Genomic DNA, 22108 nt, shown 5'->3' with positions numbered 1-22108 from the left:
GATGAAGGCAAAGCCATAAATTATATTGACAGCTAGCTGTGCCCGCGGATTTATCAGCAGTTATATCATTTCGTAACTATAAGTCTTATTGTTACTGAAATAAAATAAAATGTTATTGCTGGATAATTGGTTCAACAGATTCAGATTTTATCTATTACGAATTCATAAATTTATTTTATAATACATTATTTATTCACTGAGCCAGCTAAAAAGTTAAAATAATTTTGAATAAAAGTTACAATATTATTATTAACTTACTAAAATAAAAATACAGATTCAAAAATATTTTTCTATATCTGTATTTTTCATTTAATTTGAATGCGTCAAGAACGAATGAATGGTTAATTAACTTTGTTATAATCTGTGAATGAGAAAACGCTAGAAAATGAGTATGAGATTGAGTTGAACGACTACTGGAGAAGTGAGATACAAAAATTCCTCGTAGGTGCGTGTATGTAAAAGTGAATAAGTTTGCTTTATATTATTTGTGAAAGAAATCTAACGTAAATTATATTTTGCTGTTAATAAACGATAAGCAATTAATTAATGTTGAGTTAAAGTTAAATGTATTTTTCCCTTGTTTAAAGAGTTCAATTTAATAAAGATCTGCGTCTATCGCAAATATGGCCGTCCTGTAATGAATCGGTCAGTGATATTATAGTAATTTCACATAATGCAAAATTTAAAAATGGAGCTTCGTGTCGGTAATAAATACCGACTGGGCCGTAAAATCGGATCAGGATCATTTGGAGACATTTATTTAGGTAAGTTGAAAATGAAATTGTTGTAAACAAAGAAAGATGGTTACTATTGTAGGCCAGCTGCACTTTTTTTGTTTCGAAATAGCTGCAACTCCTTTCATGGTACATGATCATTAGATGACAAGGGTTTTGCCTACGAAACGAGAATTTCATATAATTCACAGATATCGCTTATATTATTGTTTTTAATTTAATGATAACATGTGACTTGTTAAACCTCATCTCTATTACTATATGTCATTTATTATTGATTACGAATATGCATTATTGGATGTTATGTATTAGAAAATATCCGACTAAATATTGGTATTTTAGTAGCGAAATCTTTTTAGGAATTATTCAAAATATACTAGATTCCCGACAAAAAGTAGCCATGACAGTAGAGACATAAATTTTAACCTAATTAAAAAAAATAGTTCTAAATGTTTCATGGAGAAACCACGCTCAAAACGAGTCTTTTTTTTTTACTTTAGCTTAAGTTGTGTTACGTGAATTGAATCTGACAGAATTATTTTGTTTATAGGAACAGATATCGTAACAAAAAAAGAAGTAGCCATCAAATTAGAATGCAAAAAGACAAGACATCCACAATTACACATAGAGAGTAAATTTTATAAACTTATGCAAGGAGGCAGTGAGTATATTATTATTTATATATTATTACATTGACATGAGATAACCTGTTCTATACTATAACTTAATAAATATTCTATTTTTCCAAACACATCATAAACCATGTCATTTATTTTTAAATTTATAATGAATATAATAAGCATTTAAAGACTTGAATCTTTTATACTCTCTAATTCTAGAATATATATTTGAAAATATGTATAGATAAAGATATTGTACATCAAAATAATATATGTTATGGTTAATTTAAAATCATTTCTGATTCATTTGACACAGTTGTCATGTTTATATTTAGTAAAAATATTTGATTTTGAATATGTATATACACATGTAATTAAGTTACTTAAACAAACATTTTTTTTTTTTTTCTAATAGTTGGTATACCTGCAATAAAATGGTGTGGCTCAGAAGGAGACTACAATGTTATGGTAATGGAATTATTAGGTCCTTCCTTGGAAGATCTCTTCAACTTTTGTGCACGCCGTTTTTCCCTAAAGACTGTACTCTTTCTCGCTGATCAACTTATCAGTCGCATTGAGGACATTCATTATAGGAGCTTCATACATAGGTAATATTAACATATATTTCCCTATTGTATGAATAGTTTTTAATAAATAAAAGGGCTTGGAAATGAAGCCCGCAAGCCTTATATTATTTAGCAAGTGATTAGTTGATACTCATTTGTCTCTTTCTGACATCATTGATTTGACCTTGGAAAGAAGATGAGTATGGTTTAACTAGTCATCACCTAAACAAAATATAGGTACAACCATTATTCTTCTTTAATGTTATACATTAATTGTATTTATATTGTTGCAATGTTTATAATGTAATTTCATGACATATTCTAATGGTTTTTGGTATATATTATTTTGAAAGCTTGTCTTAAAATAATTAATTATAAAAGTAATTTGTAAATTTCATTTCTACTTTTTACGATGTGTATTATTTAATCAAATAATATGCAATTCAACTATATGCAATAAAATAGCAGCATCATCTATAACATTCAAACATCTATGAGTTGATAATAATGTTCATGGCAATTCATGTTTATACTTGATGCAGGTCATTCTACAGGTTAAAGATAACAGCTACAATTATGTCTGTCAAGTTGGCAGCATTTAGTTCTACTGATTGTGCTTCATAGAAAGATTTTCTCAATTGATTAGATATCTATTTAATCATAATGCATAGTAAATATGAATAATGGCACACTGATACAATTTGTTTATTGTGAGATTTATATGAAGATGTTAATGTTTAATTTTTTTAATAATGAAATTTATTTGTATTTCAGAGATATTAAACCAGACAACTTTTTAATGGGTCTCGGGAAGAAAGGGAATATAGTATACATTATAGATTTCGGATTAGCAAAGAAGTACAAAGACTCACGCACTAACCAACATATACCATATAGAGAAAATAAAAACTTGACTGGTGAGTTCAATAATAGGTTAAGCTATGATTGTTTTTGACGTTCCACCTGTTGGCATGTTTGTCTCAGTATACATTCCTAAACATTTGTTTCATGTCCTTGCCATTTAAACCAGTTTTAATGTGATTTAATTATAATTAATAAATTAGTCATATTAGTTACTCATAAATTGAGAATGAGTATGTCAGGTCTGTACCTTATTACAATGTACTGATAGATATGAATAAGAATATACACAAGTTTATCTTAAATTATTCTATTGCTTTTTGAAAACATATTGGTAAAGTTTGCCTAATAACAACTATTAATGCACGAGCTACTGCGCTTGATATTTGACTTGTATTCGTTTGTATACATATTATTTACTAAATCATTTCCTGACTGAAAGTATTCTATATATAGACATAAGTTACTGCCATGGCGAGTTTCATATGCAGTAAGTACCATTTTACAGCTTAAAAAGCTTTTTTATCTATGTTTGTTTAATATTTATAAAATTTCCATATTTTATCGTAAACTCATTAGGAAACAATATAATAATCAGTTGTTTATTTACTTGATGTTCATGTGACACACTTTATACCCGATGAGATGAATAGACCACGGATTCAAATGTGGGTAATGACCAGGGAGCTTTCAAGTACTTATTTTATAATTAATGCAAAAGGAATGAATGAAATCTGGCACAGGAAAACATCAAACAACCTCTTCTTAGGAAGAAGTTTGTTTCACTAATGAACAGAAGAATGAAACCTGTTACATAACCTGTGTTACTATACTTTTATTTGATATTGGTTTTTGAAAAACATTAATGATACCACTAACACTTAACTCATCTCCTGTTGTTCTAGGCACAGCAAGATATGCATCAATTAACACTCACTTAGGCATTGAACAATCTCGACGCGATGACTTGGAGTCTCTCGGATATGTCCTCATGTACTTCAATCGCGGTAGTTTGCCCTGGCAAGGTCTTAAAGCGGCGACTAAACGTCAGAAGTACGAAAGGATATCTGAGAAGAAATTATCGACACCATTTGACGAGTTATGCAAAGTAAGTTCTATATAATATTGACTTTGGAAGATGACAAGTGATGAACAAGACAAGATGACTTAGTTTGAGGTGCTTATTTAGTGTTAAGAATGAATCTCGCACTCAGTGAAACAGTAACACCGCTGTTTGTATAATCCGTTGGATGACGTGTATATTAATTTATATATATTAAATAATAAAATTATAAAATAGCGGTCGCGAAATATATTTTCGTTATTTATGGATTTTAATATATAATACATTTATCGTTTACTTATAGTAATAAATAACGTTATAACATTACGGCTAATGGTAAAATTTCTTTTTTATAGCACTTTATCAAATTTGGCTGTAATTATCTAAAATTATCTTCATACATTTAAAGATTAATAATGATGTCCTCCAGACCGAAATGGAGGCTTTTCTCAAGGGAGAGTAGGCAATTGTGCACGAATGCAATTCTATATCTTCTTTCGACCGAAGAGAGTTTAGGCTATTGGCTTGAAGTGTTTTTGAAGCGCGTGAGTGTAAACACTGAGCTTACGAACTCCGGGCTGCTATTGGAAAGATCCTCTCACTTCTATGGCTTGACCCCGGACATGAACCCAGGACCTCGAAATCTATTACTAAACCAACCATGCATTTTGAATAAGATAAAGAATATCAAGATTAAATATAATCCACTTTTAAAGTGATTACAATGGCAAATATGATATGTCGATGTCGTATGCATAATTATATTTCGTTTTCTAGAACCACCCGACCGAGTTCCAGCTGTACCTGAAGTACTGCCGGCGACTGCGCTTCGAAGAGCGACCCGACTACGGCCACTTACGCCAACTATTCCGCGCACTTTTCCACCGACAAAGATTCACTTACGATTTCGTTTACGACTGGAACATGCTCAAGTTTGGTACGTAGTCTTTGATATTTCATCTCACTACTGGATATCGCTTGCGGCTGAATTAACGCTTCAACTTCAAGTGACGGAACTAGAGGCGAGAACGCGGTACTGCTTGACTCCTCAATTCTACAGATACTATAATTACTCTGAAACATTGTCCGATAGTAATGGTCGAAACATCAAAAACTATTTCTGTTTACATCACCTATAAACACAGGATTAAACTGTGTATTTTTTTCATAAATGTAAAATGAATTCAAATAAACAACTAAATTTATGTCACCTGTGGCTAACTAGAGTACTAATTTATTTTTTAAATTGTTTTTTGCGTTCATTTTAAATAGCTGTGCGTATTAATGGGCAAATTATTCTTTTAATTAGTAAAACAGGCAATTTTCAAATGATGTAGTTAAGGTAGAGTTCAAGCGTACAAATTACACAAAACGAATCAATTGATGTGGTGACTGATAGATGCGTGTTATCATACAGTTGTAAACATACATAGCTTTGTTACGATAATGGATAAAATGATATTGACTAAACAGTTGAGTGTCGGTAAATTAATATATGAAAAGTAATGCTAGGTATTTAAAGTAGGGTATTAGATTTGACATTTATTTTTACAATACAATACAATTATCGCAAATAACCTATGCTGTAGCAAAATAGCCCTTTCATCGTCAATGTAATAATAAAAAACACCACTATTTTATTTGTTCAAATTTAAAAATAACTTTGAAAGACAATATTTTATAAATGATATTGAATTATAATAAAAACATTTGGGAAACATCTCATTTAAAATATAATTTATAAACTTAAATTACCTAATTAAAAATAACCTTAAAAAACAAGGAAAACGAACTATATAATTAATTATAATACTGACAAAATATATGTATTCTAAAAATATTGTATATATTACTAAATTCTAGGAAAATAAAAATCCAGTTTTTGGCGTATAATAATTTGACATTAGGTTTTTTTATTTATGTTTTACTCATTTATGTTTAAAACAGAAAACTGCATGTCCCTTTTATTTATTTAAATAGAAAACATGACATATTGATATCTTCATTTGAAGTGTTTTCGATTACTTCACGCAGACTAATAAACTATAGAAATTATGAGGGTGTGACTGTAGGTATACGAATTTGTGAAAAGATACTAATTTGACCACGGAACCATAAAATGCTTATATTTTATCAAAAAAGTCTTGATAGTTTAAATTTTGAGTTCTGTGACAATTTATACGGAGCACGTTACAATTTTTGTTTTCTATTTGTAATTAAATTTTACAGGACTCCCGCGTGTATATGTACATCCAATCGACCGCAATCAGACAAGACGTCAGGATCAAAAACAGGAACCAGTAAGCAGTATGTATCCTGCACATTTGATGCAGAACGTTATTTATTAGTTTAGTTCAATGGGTTCCGTAGTCAAATTCGTTTAATGTCTGCCCGTGTAGCCGTCACGCCTTCATACTTTATAGATTATCACGTTTATCCTTTAAATGTAGGTTTATTTGTTTTTTTTTTTTCACAGTCTCCAGGTGCTGTTTAATAGGTTTTTCAAAGTCTTCTGTCATTTGAGGTCGCTTAGGTGATTTATATATCCTTGCTTTCGAATTTTGGATTTTTAAGCTTATATTATTAATATAACCAAGAACTGAATCATAACTCATTCCAAATTATTGCGACAAATGTATACAGTTTAAGAGACGTTATACCGGCATCGTTCACTCGTGTACAAACAAAATGCTTACAGTCGCCATACAAATATTGTTCTGTGAAATTTGTATTACGGAACCCCCTCTATGTTGCCTGTCATAGATTGGTCTGAATTATTTTAGTATATAATTGAAACGTAAAACTAAATAAAAGTAGCGACGGGAACGGTGAATAATACACACATCTATTAAATATATTCTATTCGAAACCTTACATTAATACGTATTATTAGCATTAATTTCCGATTCAGGAAATTACTACTAATGTCATTGATACGGATTTTTGATGTTATAATAAATAAACATTCAGGGGTATAGTTTCAAGATATAAACTATAATATTATAGTATATTTTTGAGTTGATTATAAATGCTCATATAACGCGCCTAAACTGAATCAAATAAAAAATAAAGTATATACGATTTGTAAATCTCGCGACAGCAATATTCAATGTTTTACATATAAATGAATACATACAGTAACAATTTATATATAAATAAAATAAACGCCACATATAATAATTTATTCAAATAACACTATAAAATTAAATCAACCAATAAATTAAGACCATTTTTATAGATATCATACATGATGTTGTTTCGTTCCCAAAGGTTCCCTTTCACTGTCTGTTACCCGGCTGTATCTCATGAACCGTGATAGTTAGACACTTGAAATTATTACAGATGTATTTCTGATGCCGCTATATATATATATATATTAACTCATAATTCTTATCTCCTTATATATGTTTTATTAAATCTTATCTTAGTAAATATAAACAAATAATATATACATTTATTGATTGCATTGAACCAAGTCTAATCAAGTTAATTCATAAGTTTTTGAATGGTTTAGATATTAATATAATGTTCTAAAATTATAATCGATGGAATGCAACGTGAATAAATACTTGAATAACTATAATATAATGTTATCCACTCGTATCGAGTTGCGTCTCTTATAAATATTAAGTACGCGAAAACATATTTACTTAAAAAAACATATTTTTTATAGAAACAAACGTTCAAGAAAAAGGGATGATACTTAACTATTTAATAGGATAAACGTTGAATTTCAGAACAATTTTTTTTTCGTAAATAGTATAATTTTTTATTAGGTCGTGAGTTCTACTTTTTCACAAATAATATTAAGTTTGTTTAATGGAAAAAAAAATTCTATAGGCCTGAGATAAGCAATATCGATTATAAAAAGTAATATATACATATATAAAAAATAAATATTGTCTAATAATTTAATCGATGAAAATGTATCGCTGCTGTACGTAATATTTTGTTAACATTGTGCCTATCCTACGTACTGACACGCGTACGCGTCTACCTATGTAGTGGATGATGAATGTCCGTTGCGTATGGCCGTTGAAGATCCATCTTATATATACGACGATTAATTCAATGTAATGATAACAACATATTGGCCTAAAATATAAAAAAAAAAATTACTGTTAAAAATATATAAAAACCTCGTTCATATTTTGGAATTGAAATGAATATTCCTTCGAATATTTCGAATATATAATCAGGAGTTAACTCGAACACGGAGAAAATAAAAACAAAACTGTTATGAAAAACCTGACAAAATGTCCATGATCATGGTGGAAACATAGTCCTTAATTTTTTCTTATTTGTAAACTATATGGAAGATGCTGGGTCTGAACACCAACAGAAGACCAGTCAGATCTAGAAAAACGACACTAAAGTCGAAGTTATAATGTTAAGTCATCGTAGAGATACAGAGTTGACAGGGAATTGGGAGTTGTAACGTTAGAAAAACGGAAAAACTACTAAACTAAACTACCATTACTACAATAAGTACAACAAGTAGTTTGCGGGAAGCCAAGGAAGGAACGCAAGGGAAAAGGGAAACCTTCAAAAAGTATACGGCTCCCTGGATTCCTATCCACAAAACTCCTTATTTTCATTTCAATTCCTTATACAAGTGGGGAATACGGCCAATATTAATAAAATGACAAAATACATTCATTTTAATAATATATATTACCACATCCAGGCAGTACCTTCTAACTACTCATGTTGAAGGCACGTTCAGATGTTTGTGGAAAATTAAATGCAAACTAAGCATATGCTTATTGCTATCCTAAGCAATATAGTTTACAAAGTTTGCTACATTAGCATTTATTATAAGTACTGGTACTGTTAGCGCAAAGCTTGGGAACTTGCAATGGCTACGGGATCGTTTTCACTCAACAAGTAGTCCCAAGCGAGTGGGCTCTACCGATTCCGATTTGCCGCTGGCGGCAGTTTGTGTTATAAGAGGGCTCGTACGGTTCTCTCTGGAAAACCAGGAACATTCAAACATGTTATTTGTCATAGCCGACAAGCACTACGAAAAGTACCTACCGGCCAAGCCCAGGGCGTACCATGTGTTAGTGATTGACTTGGAGTTTTATCTCAATAATACAACGCATACACAAGATTTATGGTACAATGTTATTAAAATGTTGAATATCATTATCATTACTTTTGGATCACATGTACATGTCGGCTTTATGAGTTTCACTACCGCAATGTTTCTATTTATCCTTGAAAAGTATAAAGCTTTATTGTACTCGCAGAGTTATGATAATATATACTTAAACCAGTAGGACAGACACTTTTCGATTATATTTAGAGTTAATGTGTTAGAATATATAAGCCGTATTAGCCGCTTTCACGAGACTTTTTTAAGGGATTGTGAGCCAAATATTTAACAAGATTATCTCTAAGAATCCTAAATTAACATTACTGATATACGACAAAATATTTATAAAAAATGCATGTTTGTCAAAAATGTCTACGATTCAATGTGAATTGAACACTGCTTTACCTATAAAAATGAGTTGTAAGTTATTACTGTAAACACTACATAAAAGAGAAGTTGGCCTTCTTTACAATGTATTGATAAAAAAAACGTATTCCTATATTATTTTTGAGAAAAAAAGAAATGAAAACTGAGCTAAATGCACAATACGTTAATCGAATAAATACTTATGCAATTATAAATTTTAAGACTTTCTTTAAGATAAAATTATAATTTCAATTTAAAATTATGATTAATATTTTTTTTCAATTATCTATCTACATTGCAACGCAAATCCCTATTTGTTATGAGTATATTTACTATGAGTTCCTTTTTAAAATCGAGTTTACTTAATTTAATTTTCTATACAATTGAAAATAAAACCCATAGAAAATATATACGGAATAAATAATGTAATAGCATCATGATGCTTATATCGATTGGCTTGGCTAGTTGTGATTATACGCAAACGCAGTAACACGCACACAAGCCTAAAAATGACAATTTGAGAAGCGGTAATTGGAATAAGTGCTGCAAAATTGATTTCTTTATATTCTATTTTCAAATCGGTTTATTCCATACATTTTAATGCGTAGGTTAGACGCATATTTTCCAAAACAATAAAGCCAAGCAAATATTGTAACGTCATTTGCGGCACACACCCGTCGAGAGACTCTTAACTCACGGCGAGGGCAAACGTAGGACATCGTTCTCGCCATGACAGATCTGGATATAGCTCTAACTCCTTTAGACGATATAGCGAAACACTACCTCAAGTAAATAAACGAGTGTTTACATGTTCGTTTTAATTTTCTCGATTATTGATATGTTCGTTTTTATGATTCGGGCACTAAGTGACACCTCCACGTAGACGGTCGCTCTCGGCCCGTGGAACAAGTTGAGTAACGGGATGCTCGGTCCGCAGCGCCGGCGGCGGGCGCGGCGAGCGCGGCGGGCGCGGCGGGCGCGGCGCCGGCGGGCGCGGCGGTGGCGGCGGTGTCGGAGCGGCGGTGAGCACGCCGCTCGCCGCGGACTCGCCATCCTCGCCTCTCGCGACGGCGCGCCCAGGCCGCGGCGCAGACGCCGCTCTCACAGGAATTGAAGCGATCGAGTCCCCGAATGCATGTTCAGTGTTAAACTAAGGATAAATTTTGTACGCATTCATGTTAACGTTCATATATTGTAAATTATTCTTAGACGAATCGACTGGCCGGACCCGTTTCCGCGACGTCTCGTTCCGATGTGACTCGTTTAAGCGTAGCTAGCTGTTAGGCCTATCCGTACGTCTATTGTACTTTATGCTCAGTTATATTTAGATGTTAAGGAACTTGAAATATATGAACGAGAGTAGCGTGTTTGTCGTCGATTCGACTAGTGTACTATAAAAGTGTAGCTCGAGAGAGTAGTTCGGACGCGTCGCGCGACGCACATGTGCTGTGACATGTGACTCTACCGACGAAAGCATTTATTGAGAAAATCTTGACTCTTAAAGTGGTCTTATCCGTTACTTTGCATCCGATAAATTATGATTGTTCTTAAAGCCAATTCAAGAAGTGCTGTATAATATTGCAAGAAAATATTTTAATTACTAAAATCATTCTCTTTATAAACAATCGGTTGTACGATTTAAAATTGCTACTCCTTAGTTATCTTCTGTGTTGAGATGGGAGTTCATGTGCAATATGGTTAATTTTCTTTAAATCTTGTCTTCCATTTTCTTATTGACGAATACTAATATAGTTCTCGAGTTGTCTAAATTTATGTTAACTTGAAAAAAAGCATGTAAATCATTTGACACGTCCAGCCACTGCCATAGGTTTAAATTAGGTAAGTTTTTGGAAAAATAGTCATTTTCTTTTAGATTCATAATGGAGTTTGCTTTTATTTTGTGGAAGACAATGTTGTTTAGTACTCTTTGATTGGCTGTATTCTAGCTTAAACAGGAACACATTCCTAATACAAACCTCTACATCTTAACTAAATAACTTTGATCTCATGTGAATTACCAAAATCTTTCACCTATGTAACTTATTTCGTAAGCTGCATGCATAATATTAAGGGCAGATTATCAGACAAATACAATTACAAAGCAACCAAAATGTATGACAAATGTGTTGATGACATTTCAATTAATAATTACATTACATTTGTCGACAATTATTATTATGACAAAGTGGTTATCATTAGATTTGTAGTTGTTTGTAAGATATTCACCCTCCATACATGCGTCGGTAATCCCAATACCATATCATAATATTTTATTCGAGGTGGATCTAAAGGTTTATTCCATCTTTTGATTTTAAGTACAATGTTTCGTTACAATTGGTAATAAGAATGGACCGTAAAATTACTTTTGCTACAATACTTTATCATTCTTTGTAATTATTTTGCTACAACTGTTCTATACAAACCAAATACTTGATTGAAAATTAAAATGTTTGATCGATTACATTTATACCGAGTGATATATGTATGTCATACTTTTAATAACTTCTGACTGTTATTTATTGTATTACTAAAATTTAATCATTTATCACATGTATGTACATAGCAAATAAATGGTTAGATAAATTATATACGGTATTATTGTCAGGATCATTTAAAATTAAATTAATATTTTATATATTCGGCATTGTTGTATAAGTTCAAAAGACGGTGTTTGTATATTGATGATTTACAAAATCTTTGCTTAATCTATTTAGTTAATTTCATGACGATATAATATATAGCTTAGGTTTTTGTATTATAAAGCGAAAAATGTAAAGAAAATATAATTTTCATTTTTATTAAGAAAGAGTTGTACTGGATTAATCCCAAATTGTGATCTATGATTTTTAACTTATTCCAAACACACTACTAATTGCCTTTACTCTTTTATAATCTGTGGCAATATGATTGTGTAATAATATAAGTCGACAGTTTCTCAGATCGGATGTGTGCAAAGAATCATTAGATTTAAATCATCCATCTCTAATATGACTGAGAATTAGGTTCAATTTTATGTAAATATAATATTAAAATTAGTATTTTGTTAAATGATTGGATTTACGAAGCAGGATAATACGTCCTGTTTTTAAGATATTCCATAAGGTTTTAGTTGTTTAATAAAGTTCGCATATTTAGTAATTTGTTTGAAATAGCACATCGAACGATTAATTGTGTTGTGAATCATATTCTAGCGAGCTATATCGTCTTCTGTCGACGCTACGGAATATGTCTGCCACTTCTAACTTTGGTAATTGTAAGTTTAGTCATCAGTATTTTTAGCATTTTTTTGTTCTGAATTCCTAACTTGCGTTCGAATTTAATTCACATTAAATAATAAAAATCATTTTTTGTTTGTATCCATCCAGCCGGGCGCCAATTGTTCAGTATTGGCATATTTAAGTGTGAGCGCTGTTTAATAATAATAATGGAAAGTTAGGATGTTATTAATACCCAAATATATTTTAATGATATTGTTTACTAATACTTATAGACACGTTTATTTAGACAGGTTAAGATTTAACATCCCATCGGGGGAAATGATATTTGTGCTGACGGCAAGGACTCTCATTGGTGATGAAGTCTGTTTGAGTTAGAGTTGGCGCGGCCAGCAGCCGCGTGGCGGGAGTACGGCGGCCGATCTCGCGTTAGTGAGTGCGTGTTCTTGATCTAGTGAGAAGTGCAGTACAGTGCATTTCAGCGAACGGTTCCCGACGCGACAAGGTCATGACTTTCACTAAGTGTCCGCTCGGATAGACAAAAGACTCTTATCGACTTAATTTTGTATATAATTATTGTAACACTGATGTCTAAGTAGTAAGGTACTTAGTTAAATCAGGTACACTGTTTTTTACAATATTCTAGATAAATAAATATTATATTAATATTACGTAACTGTTCTGTAATATCTTAATTGCTCCCGTTGTTTCCGTAGCTGAGCGTCGTGTACAGCTTTATACTGATTAACTCCTCAAATGGTCTTAGACATCAGTGATCCGGAGACTATTGCAAAAGGAGGGAACGAATCAGTAGACGTAGGATAAGAGAATTAGACAATGAAAGCTTTTAATGGATTTAATAAATTCTAAATTTAAGGGTAAGGGAAGTGTTCCCTCCATTTTGAATATATTATACTAATATGTGAAATGTAATAGATCTTGTATCTCAATGATGTTTGATTTACGTTATGTGGTCGTGTTTCTTTACGCAATCTGTATATGCTGGCCCATGTAGCTTAGCATATTAATATGCTTTTATTACATAAATTTATTATGCTTGCATTGTTTTCTACGTCCAGTATGTATTGATTCCTTTGGCACAATAAACTGAATAAAATAAACATTTGAAATTGTATTTATTTATTAAACTATAATATAACTTATGTTGCAAGAAAACCTCCATCCACAGGCAGTTGAACGCCAGTTATCATATTAGCTTTATCGCTGAGAAGAAACACGATTGCGTTCACCGCTTCTTGTACTTCACCGAATCTGTCAACATCGTAGGCATATCGATTAAGTGTATAGTGAGATGTAAATAAATTATAATTTGTGTAAATATTTGTCTCACCTTCCCAGAGGTATTTTTGTAAGCATAGCTTGGGCTTTTTGGGGATCCGCCCATGCTCGTCTGCCCAGTTCCGTCAGGATTACCGTGGGGTTAATTGCATTAACCCTTATGCCGTGTGATCCCAGCTCTAAAGCCATAACTTGTGTCATAGAATCTACGGCACCCTTGGACGCAGAATAAGCCAAGTGATCTTTTATTGCTGCCTGTTGATTATATTGTAGCATTATTTATTATTAAAAATATATATATTCACTTTTAAGAGCATGCTTCATATTTACTTACGGGTTAATTTGTAAATTACATTCAGAACAATTCTAGTAAGATGATTATAACGGTGCGATTATATTATTAGCAAACAAATATCGTGATGATTGGATATGATGGACTTAATAAAATAATAAGTAAATATAGGATACGATGCTATAAGTTATTGTCTGTAAGATTCATTTACTCAAATATTGCTTACTTTTGATGTTTGAGATGATACATTAACTATAGACCCCTTTATACCATTTTCTATCATCTTTTTTGATACAATTTGGCTGACGTTAAGAATAGCTTTGACATTAACAGTCATAGTTCTGGAATTAAGACAATTTAATTGTAATAATATTCTTTGATGCTTCATACCATACTTTATAAAATATATTTACTTACTCATCAAAAACATTTGGGGAGCATTCCAAAAACGGTTCATTGTTTATAAATCCTGCACAGTTAACTAAGGCATGGAAAATGCCAAGGGAATCAACCAATTGTCGTGTTTTGTCCCAGTCTCGGAGGTCAACGCACGCTATTTCTACGGAAGGGTATTCGTTTTTCATTGCTTCTAAATTATCTGCTTGATGCGACAACGCGACAACTTTGGCACCTAATCGCCATAACTCTAAAACTGTTCCTTTTCCGATTCCTGTTTAATGATTAAATAAAAAGCTTCACTAAAATAGTAGTAATTTTTATTGATGTATATCCAATTATATACAGGTTTGTGCAAAAAGCATTTATTTTATAATATGAGTGTTAAGAAATAAGTAATCAGTAGATTGAAAATCGTAAATTATACCCAATATGATGATGTATAGTTAGGTACTATTGCAAATCTTACCTTGACATCCTCCAGTAACTAATATTCTTTTTCCTTCAAAATATTTGCTCATCTTTAATACTTTCCTTACAAAATAATGTCAACTACTTATACCTATTTCTTTTATCTTTGTTTCGGTTAAATATACTTATCTGTAACCACTGACCTCAAACGTGTATAAAAGTTAAGCTCCGGCGCGATAAGCGCCGACATAATGATTTAATAACATTCTGTCCTGCGCGTCATTATTATTCAAAACAAGACGCACGTTGACGACGTAGGTAACGTATTATCAATGTTTCGAGGAATAATATATGAATATATGTACCTACTTGTGTTAAAATTAATACCTGAAAATGTAACTATAGATACATTGCTTTATTATTTAGTCTTTAATATATTTGAATCAAAAATAAAACACTACCTTTGTAAACAAATTGTATTTTTTTTAAACAAAATATTTTAACATATCATGGCTTTTTATTTTAATGTTATAAAAAAATGTTTATTAAAATAAAACACTTATATATACCCAATAGTTTTAAAATAAATTCAATAAAAATAATTGTGTCCTTAAAGTTTCTACATTTTATTATATTGAAGGATCAAACAAAACGGAGTTACCAAAGCTTTAGTTTTTATATATAGCGCATAGATACTGGGTTAGACACATCACAGATTGTTCTTCCTTCTTCCTTTTTTTCTAATTCTCTGATAATATCGCAGCTTTTGCTTTACATGGGAGCATGCAGATCTACTACATTAGTTAAATGAAAATTTCTTAAAATAATAATATCAAGTATCTCGAAAAACATTGCATACAAAACTTGTTAGTTAAAGGCACTAAGTATTAATGGCAATAAATGCATGTTATTGATTATTCCTTGAATGTATTTTTTTTTTCAATGAAAAATTCAAGACCAATATAACTTTCTTTGGTACTTATGTAACTATTAACAATAAAAGGTAATTAACAGATCTCACATAAATATACAAGACAAAAATAATGAATAAAAAATGTTTAAAGGAACATTTCGAGTCCCATATCTTTGGTACTTAGGTACTAAAAATTATGTTGCAAGAAAGCCACCATCAATAGGCAATTCTACACCATTTATCATGCTTGATTTTTCACTCAGTAGAAAAACAACTGCATTGACCACTTCAGATACTTCACCAAATCTGAAATAATTATAAGAGTAGCATTTTATAATTGCTAATAATATCTAATAATAGTTTTTGTAAGTATGTATTACATGTACTTACACTAAAAGTACTTAGTATATATTAAAAATATTTGCATATTTACCAAATAGTTATTTGATATTATAGCTATTATTAGTAGATTCAAGAAAATTAATTTGTAAGTATATTTTTAAATGGTAATAAGTTATTTGTCTTATCAGTATGTATGTCATACGATTCAATTTACCCATATATATTATAATTACTTGAACAAAATATAAGAAGTCGTTTGAGAGAGCTACTAGTTGGTTTATAAATATATGTCTTACCTTCCAAGTGGTATTTTTGCTAGCATTTCAGAACTCTTTACAGGATCAGACCAACCTACTTTGGCCATGGCAGTCATAATCACAGTTGGATTAACAGAATTAACTCTAATTCCATAAGGACCCAATTCTAAGGCCATTGCACGAGTAAGGGCATCTAAGGCAGCTTTTGAAGCACTATAAAGGGCATGATCTTTTAAAGCAGCCTAGAAAAATTAGTAAATATATTAGTCATCATCACCGTTACAACAGCTACTTATTGATATTGAGATGCTTACAAATAGTATTAGTGTATGTATAAAGTATTCATATTTTTAGAAGTTTGACAAACCTAAATGAGAAAGTTTAAAAAATAATGCTGTATTTGATTATATTATGTAACAATTGAAATATGTTTTTTTTATAAATAATGATAATACAAAAACTGGAGTGTTACATTAATGCTTATCAATATTGAGATATATCAATATGATTTTATCTAAACATGTGTAATTCTAGCTGTACAGGCAATATGAATGTAACAAATGTGTAGATAGTGGTAAGCTCTCTGATAACATTTATAATACCTTTGAGGCCTGCGAAGATATGTTTACTATGGTACCAGCAATCTTGTTTTCCACCATCTTTCTAGCAATTACTTGGCTTACATTTAACACAGCCTTTACATTGACATCAAATATCCTGAAATTAAAAGAAAAGTATTATTTATTTATGCCAAGTTTTACTTTAGTTTATCTAATAAATAAATTCTGAATTCATTGTTTTACATTATAATTTATTTAAGTAAGTTTAGATGTTTAAGATCACTGATAAAAAAATGTAATTGGATGATTGGGCATAAAACATACTTATTATAGTCAGCAGGAGAACAGGTTAAGAAGGGTTCACAAATGGCAACAGCAGCATTGTTCACTAATGCATCAAAATGTCCTAATGATTCAATCACTTCTCTGGTTTTATCCCAATCAGCAATATCTACATCCACAATGTCTATAGATGGATATTCACTTTGTAAACTTTCTAAGTGACTTCTTGTTCTGGATAATGCAACTATGTTGGCTCCAGCTCTCCACAGTTCGATAGCAATACCCCTGCCTATACCTTAAAGTGAGAATTGTAACAAAAGATTTATCGAATGCAATATAAAATATATATTTTCTATTTGATTTTGAATACCGTTTTTTTTTAATAATATTTGAACGATAAATATTATTTTACAGCTATTGTTATAGAGTAATTTATATGAATTTGACTAACCTTGTCCAGCACCGGTGACAAGTATACGTTTTCCTTTAAATGAGATTTCCATCGTTATAATTAATTAGATTAAGAATTATTCTTACAAGATCTTCGATCAATACATGTATCCAACTTAAACCACTACTGAGCTCAACTCAACTCCACATTATGTGACGTGATATTGGACGCTTAAAATATTAAGCGGAAAGATTGGTTTTTATAAATATGGAATCTTTTAAGGCGCACTAAACTTAAAAAAAAAGGTAATCTTCACACTTTTGACACTTTGAAAGTGAAACGAATATACAGTATACCGACAGTCGACACTCGCTCGGGTCTTTGCTCTCTAAAGTCTAATCTCTATTCTCTTGTGCTAGTCAAAGAATCAGTGTTACCAACTCGAATTTTGTCATACATTACATATAATTTCAAAAGTTGGTAGTTTTTACCAATCATACTATGAAAAGTAGGTAGATCCATTTTTAATGTTTTTAAAAGACTCCAGAAGAAGTATGGTGTTATTCCTAATAAATATTTCTAATTCAAAATAAATTATATTGTTTTAGGCTTGTTTTGTTTTACTCATAAAAAGTTTAAGATACTCATCATAAATATTTAAAATAGAAATCAGAAATATTAAAAATGCAAAGATGAATCATAATAAATATATCATATATTACACTTTATTTTACTTTGAATGGTTCTTTATTTTAATTAGGCTTAACAAATTAAAATAGAAGAAATAATTGTACTGAAGCACAATTTATGATATTTTCGAAAAAATATTTATATGACATCATGGGTAGAATAATTGGAAATAATTAAAAATATTTTTTTTTTATTTCTATCGTATAAGTATTTTAATAACATTTCACAACGTTAGGTAACAGTATACATATAAAAGGTAACTAAATTAACAGAACAGTAAGGCCCTGGTCATTCAGAGTCAAACATTTTATTCAACATAGAATTAAATTTGTAAGTAAACTTTATTCAGTAAAGAATAAGCATTAGGTACACTTGCTTATTGACTGTCATGATATTTTTACCATTATTAAATAAACTCAGAGACACTTGCAGGACAGTTGAATTCACAATGCAATTTTTCATATTTCTATTTGAAACGGTCTGGAAGCGATCGTTTCATTACCAAGGTTTTTATCATTTGCATAAGAAGTCATTACTTTTCTAATGTCTTATAATTTTATTTAGATTTTATAATTGAATATTTTTGAACGTTTTCTGGGATTATATTGAAAAGCGTATACATTTCTTAACAAAAGAATTATTAACCCTGTGTAGTCGGGTACCATTTGTAACTAGCTTATGCTTGCCACAACTATCTGCCTCCTATACCTTGGACATACATGTAATCCCAATCCTTCTCGTATCGCACGTGACATTGGCGAAATAATCTGTGCCCTATAAGTACAAATAAAAGCCACAAAAAATGAATACTAAGAAAGCTAAGCAATAGAATTTTTAACCCATTTCAACGGTTCTCTATTAAATAACAACTTTGATCATTATTTGTCAATAAGTCAATTTTGGTTTCTGTTTTATTAAAAAATAATTAGATTTAATCATACTCGTGCAATATTCTAAGGAAGATCGCATCGCATTATACGCATTTCTAGAGATTCTAGAAATGCGTATAATGCGCTATGCTATGCCCAAAAGTACCTATCTGTGTCATTTTTTAAACCTTTAAGGATATAAGTCTACAAAAAACGGTGTTTTGGTCTAAACGGCTAATAATTATTTCACTGGGAACGAGCTATCGGTAACAAGAAACATCATATCATCATCATATCTTAATATTTGTTTGCTCTATGACTTGTCAAAAGTCAAAGCATCGGTATTCTGATAGTATAAAAAAGCGTACCTAGTAATAATATAAGCCTTAGCATAAAAAAAATTAGTTAGATTATTATTAACTATTAGAGCAAACATATGGTATGGTATAAAATAAAATAAATAAAACAGCTGATATACTCATGATATATTCATGATATACTCATGATATATATTATGTACAAAATATTTAAAATAATAAAGAAACACTCATTAAACATTATCATGGAACTCGAATGATATCCTATTAATACATGCGATACGTTTAAGTAAGTATAGTAAGTCTGCTATGAAATATTATTAATTTAAAAAACATACGAAACTTATGCGTTTCTACTTTTATAAAATCATTCGTTACCATGCTTTGTCTTATAGATTCTTTCACCTTTTCCGATCGTTAACAATATGATAATTCATACATCTTCATACAACTCATACTTTAGCTGTATCTAATTCTTAGATATATATAATAATAACTCATAAAATTTTAAAGAGAAAATACTGCTAATATAATATTCAAAATTTAACAAAAAAAATATTTAGAAACTACGACGACTGAACTGACTGTTTTAAAAAAATTAAGTTTATTATTAAACTTAAAAGTAATTGATTTTTTAAATTTAAGCGGATCTTTATAACAGTTATGTTACATAATGTTGTCGCCAAGAATCCTCCATCGACGGGCAATTCAACACCACTAATCATGCTTGCTTTATCGCTTAACAGGTACAGAACCACATCTGCTAGTTCTGTCACTTCTCTGAATCTCTAACAAATGAAGAGAAATTGAAATGGTATGATGTTATTTCACTTGTTTAATATTCTACGTATAAATATATATCCATTCTTCTCTTACCTCTTACCCTAATAAGCTGATTTGTTGACATCATCGCATTTGATTTTTTTTAATCAGCCCAGCTTTGCCTGCCTAAAGCTGTCAGAATAGCTGTTGTGTTCACAGCATTTACACTTATTCCATGTAGTCCAACTTCAAGAGCTACAGCACGAGTAATCTGCATCTAGTGCTGCTTTAGTTCCACTATATATTGTAAGGTTCCGAACAGCATCCTGACTTATATTAATGACAGATTTAACGTTAATGTTAAAGAGCCTAAAAATCAAGAACTATATCATGTATAATAGCATAAATATAAACGGCTATTGCTAGAAAACCTAAGGGCAGAGAAGAATATAACAGAGATTAAACAATAAAGAGTCATGTGGCATAAATATTTATAATAAAAATATTATAATTATGTACATTTACATACTTATACTCGTAACATGGCATTTGGAAAGTTTTAATGACTGTTCAATTTGATTAATTATTCAAATACTATCAAAGACATCTGGCGAACATTCGAGAAACTAATGAGTCAAAGTTTCCTAGATTATCGACTTTTTCTCGTGTCACCAATATTTATAACCTCGGTACCAATTGATGGATATTCGTTTTGTTGAATCTATACATAACATCTTGTTTTTGAGATTGCGACAAGTTTGGCTCTAGCTCTCATTAATTCTTTTGCCATATTCTTATAAAACAATAAAAATAAACAAAAAAATGCCCTAAAGATAATCAGGTAAATTTATAAAAGGAAATTTCATAAAACACAAATAATTATATGAATGTTTGCCTGTATGTGATATTTTTCCGTTGGATTCTTTTCAACAATATATATTTTCAAATTAAATTCAGGAAATATTTTGTGGTAATTCGTGGTAAATTTGACAATAAAATTTAACCTTGTCCTGCATCGGTAACGTGTACTCTTTTTCCTTCTAGTGAAATTTCCATTTTATGAAGGTTGCTGAAATAAAGTAGAAAGATGCCTCATTTGTAGTACTTAATAGATTGTTTTTATTTATAGTTGACGGATAAATACGGCATAAATAATCAATTGAAACATTAGAAAAAAAAATAACAATTATTTCTCTACGAATTAATAATTCAAATAAAAAACACAAACAGAAATAGAGGTAGACTAAAATTAAAAACTAAATAAACAACTCTAAGATTTTTTATGAAAAATTAGATCACATTTTATAATTCTGTCATCAAATTAAAATAAATTAGTTTAAAATGAAACATTTTACTTCCACGTCGATACACCCTTCTTAAATATAATACTTAACAAGATGATAAGCTGTAATGGAATAAAATATATAAATGATCACGATCGATCTTCAATGTCTTAGAATGCTATTTACGTAAATAAAGATAACGAATCTTCAGGTTTTGTACATGAAATATTTTTATAACTTATTTTTTAATGAAAGTTTTTCTGTCAATGTTAAGATATTTTATTTAATGAAAACTTAAGATATTTCTGTTTATTATATTAATTAACTAGTTTAAATGCTACATTAACGAATGTTTAAGTAGAAGCGATAAAATGTCAAAAAAGTGTACGGCTTTGTCGATAATATATAAAAAAAGATTGAAGTTAATGTTTTATTAAATAAAAAGTTTAAAAGAGATTGAAGTGCTTTCAATATTCGTTTAGTTTGTATAAACGCAACATAACAAATTATCTGTATGCTAT

General features: G+C 30.4%; 3 protein-coding genes across 6 annotated transcripts; 1 reads left to right on the top strand and 2 right to left on the bottom strand.

Moving 5' to 3' along the window:
- Positions 1 to 391: 391 nt before the first annotated feature.
- LOC125066006 (casein kinase I) lies at positions 392 to 13653 on the top strand. 4 transcript variants are annotated; one of them, XM_047673883.1, is made up of 9 exons: positions 392 to 445; positions 588 to 764; positions 1285 to 1395; positions 1770 to 1962; positions 2695 to 2837; positions 3687 to 3889; positions 4622 to 4781; positions 6074 to 6151; positions 10246 to 13653. In XM_047673883.1, exons 2-9 carry the CDS (start codon positions 674 to 676, stop codon positions 10332 to 10334), a joined length of 1068 nt encoding a protein of 355 aa, XP_047529839.1. In that variant the 5' UTR covers positions 392 to 445; positions 588 to 673; the 3' UTR covers positions 10335 to 13653. The 4 variants fall into 4 exon arrangements, 3 of the variants coding, with proteins under 3 accessions (XP_047529839.1, XP_047529838.1, XP_047529840.1); XR_007119646.1 differs by having other exon boundaries at positions 422 to 764; positions 10246 to 12561; positions 12813 to 13653; XM_047673882.1 differs by having other exon boundaries at positions 422 to 764.
- On the bottom strand, positions 13647 to 15307 carry LOC125066008 (L-xylulose reductase-like). The gene is made up of 5 exons (XM_047673887.1): positions 14980 to 15307; positions 14532 to 14784; positions 14341 to 14455; positions 13875 to 14077; positions 13647 to 13795 (listed from the first exon to the last, which is right to left on the bottom strand). Exons 1-5 carry the CDS (start codon positions 15029 to 15031, stop codon positions 13684 to 13686), a joined length of 735 nt encoding a protein of 244 aa, XP_047529843.1. The 5' UTR covers positions 15032 to 15307; the 3' UTR covers positions 13647 to 13683.
- Positions 15308 to 15435: 128 nt separating this feature from the next.
- LOC125066007 (D-erythrulose reductase-like) lies at positions 15436 to 18076 on the bottom strand. Its single transcript, XM_047673886.1, has 5 exons — positions 17727 to 18076; positions 17318 to 17570; positions 17036 to 17150; positions 16473 to 16675; positions 15436 to 16140 (listed from the first exon to the last, which is right to left on the bottom strand). The coding sequence occupies exons 1-5, from the start codon at positions 17776 to 17778 to the stop codon at positions 16029 to 16031; spliced, it is 735 nt and encodes a 244-aa protein (XP_047529842.1). The 5' UTR covers positions 17779 to 18076; the 3' UTR covers positions 15436 to 16028.
- Between the last annotated feature and the right edge of the window lie 4032 nt (positions 18077 to 22108).

The sequence above is a fragment of the Vanessa atalanta genome, chromosome 8 (genome assembly GCF_905147765.1).
Source record: "Vanessa atalanta chromosome 8, ilVanAtal1.2, whole genome shotgun sequence".
NCBI lineage: Eukaryota > Metazoa > Arthropoda > Insecta > Lepidoptera > Nymphalidae > Vanessa > Vanessa atalanta.
The sequence above is the reverse complement of the archived record's forward strand: the minus strand, read 5'-3'. Positions and strand labels throughout refer to the sequence as shown.

What these genes read in the sequence shown, in the direction of transcription:
- LOC125066006 (XM_047673883.1), top strand. Translation starts at nt 674, where the DNA reads ATGCAAAATTTAAAAATGGAGCTTCGTGTCGGTAATAAATACCGACTG. An exon ending in ATTTGGAGACATTTATTTAG is followed by an intron (nt 765 to 1,284) that starts GTAAGTTGAAAA and finishes TTTTGTTTATAG; the next exon opens with GAACAGATATCGTAACAAAA. An exon ending in CTGGAACATGCTCAAGTTTG is followed by an intron (nt 4,782 to 6,073) that starts GTACGTAGTCTT and finishes TAAATTTTACAG; the next exon opens with GACTCCCGCGTGTATATGTA.
- LOC125066008 (XM_047673887.1), bottom strand. Translation starts at nt 15,031, where the DNA reads ATGAGCAAATATTTTGAAGGAAAAAGAATATTAGTTACTGGAGGATGT. An exon ending in AGTTACTGGAGGATGTCAAG is followed by an intron (nt 14,785 to 14,979) that starts GTAAGATTTGCA and finishes ATCATTAAACAG; the next exon opens with GAATCGGAAAAGGAACAGTT. An exon ending in TATCATCTCAAACATCAAAA is followed by an intron (nt 14,078 to 14,340) that starts GTAAGCAATATT and finishes TATAATCAACAG; the next exon opens with GCAGCAATAAAAGATCACTT.
- LOC125066007 (XM_047673886.1), bottom strand. Translation starts at nt 17,778, where the DNA reads ATGGAAATCTCATTTAAAGGAAAACGTATACTTGTCACCGGTGCTGGA. An exon ending in TCTCCTGCTGACTATAATAA is followed by an intron (nt 17,151 to 17,317) that starts GTATGTTTTATG and finishes TTTTAATTTCAG; the next exon opens with GATATTTGATGTCAATGTAA. An exon ending in TATCTTCGCAGGCCTCAAAG is followed by an intron (nt 16,676 to 17,035) that starts GTATTATAAATG and finishes TAATTTTTCTAG; the next exon opens with GCTGCTTTAAAAGATCATGC.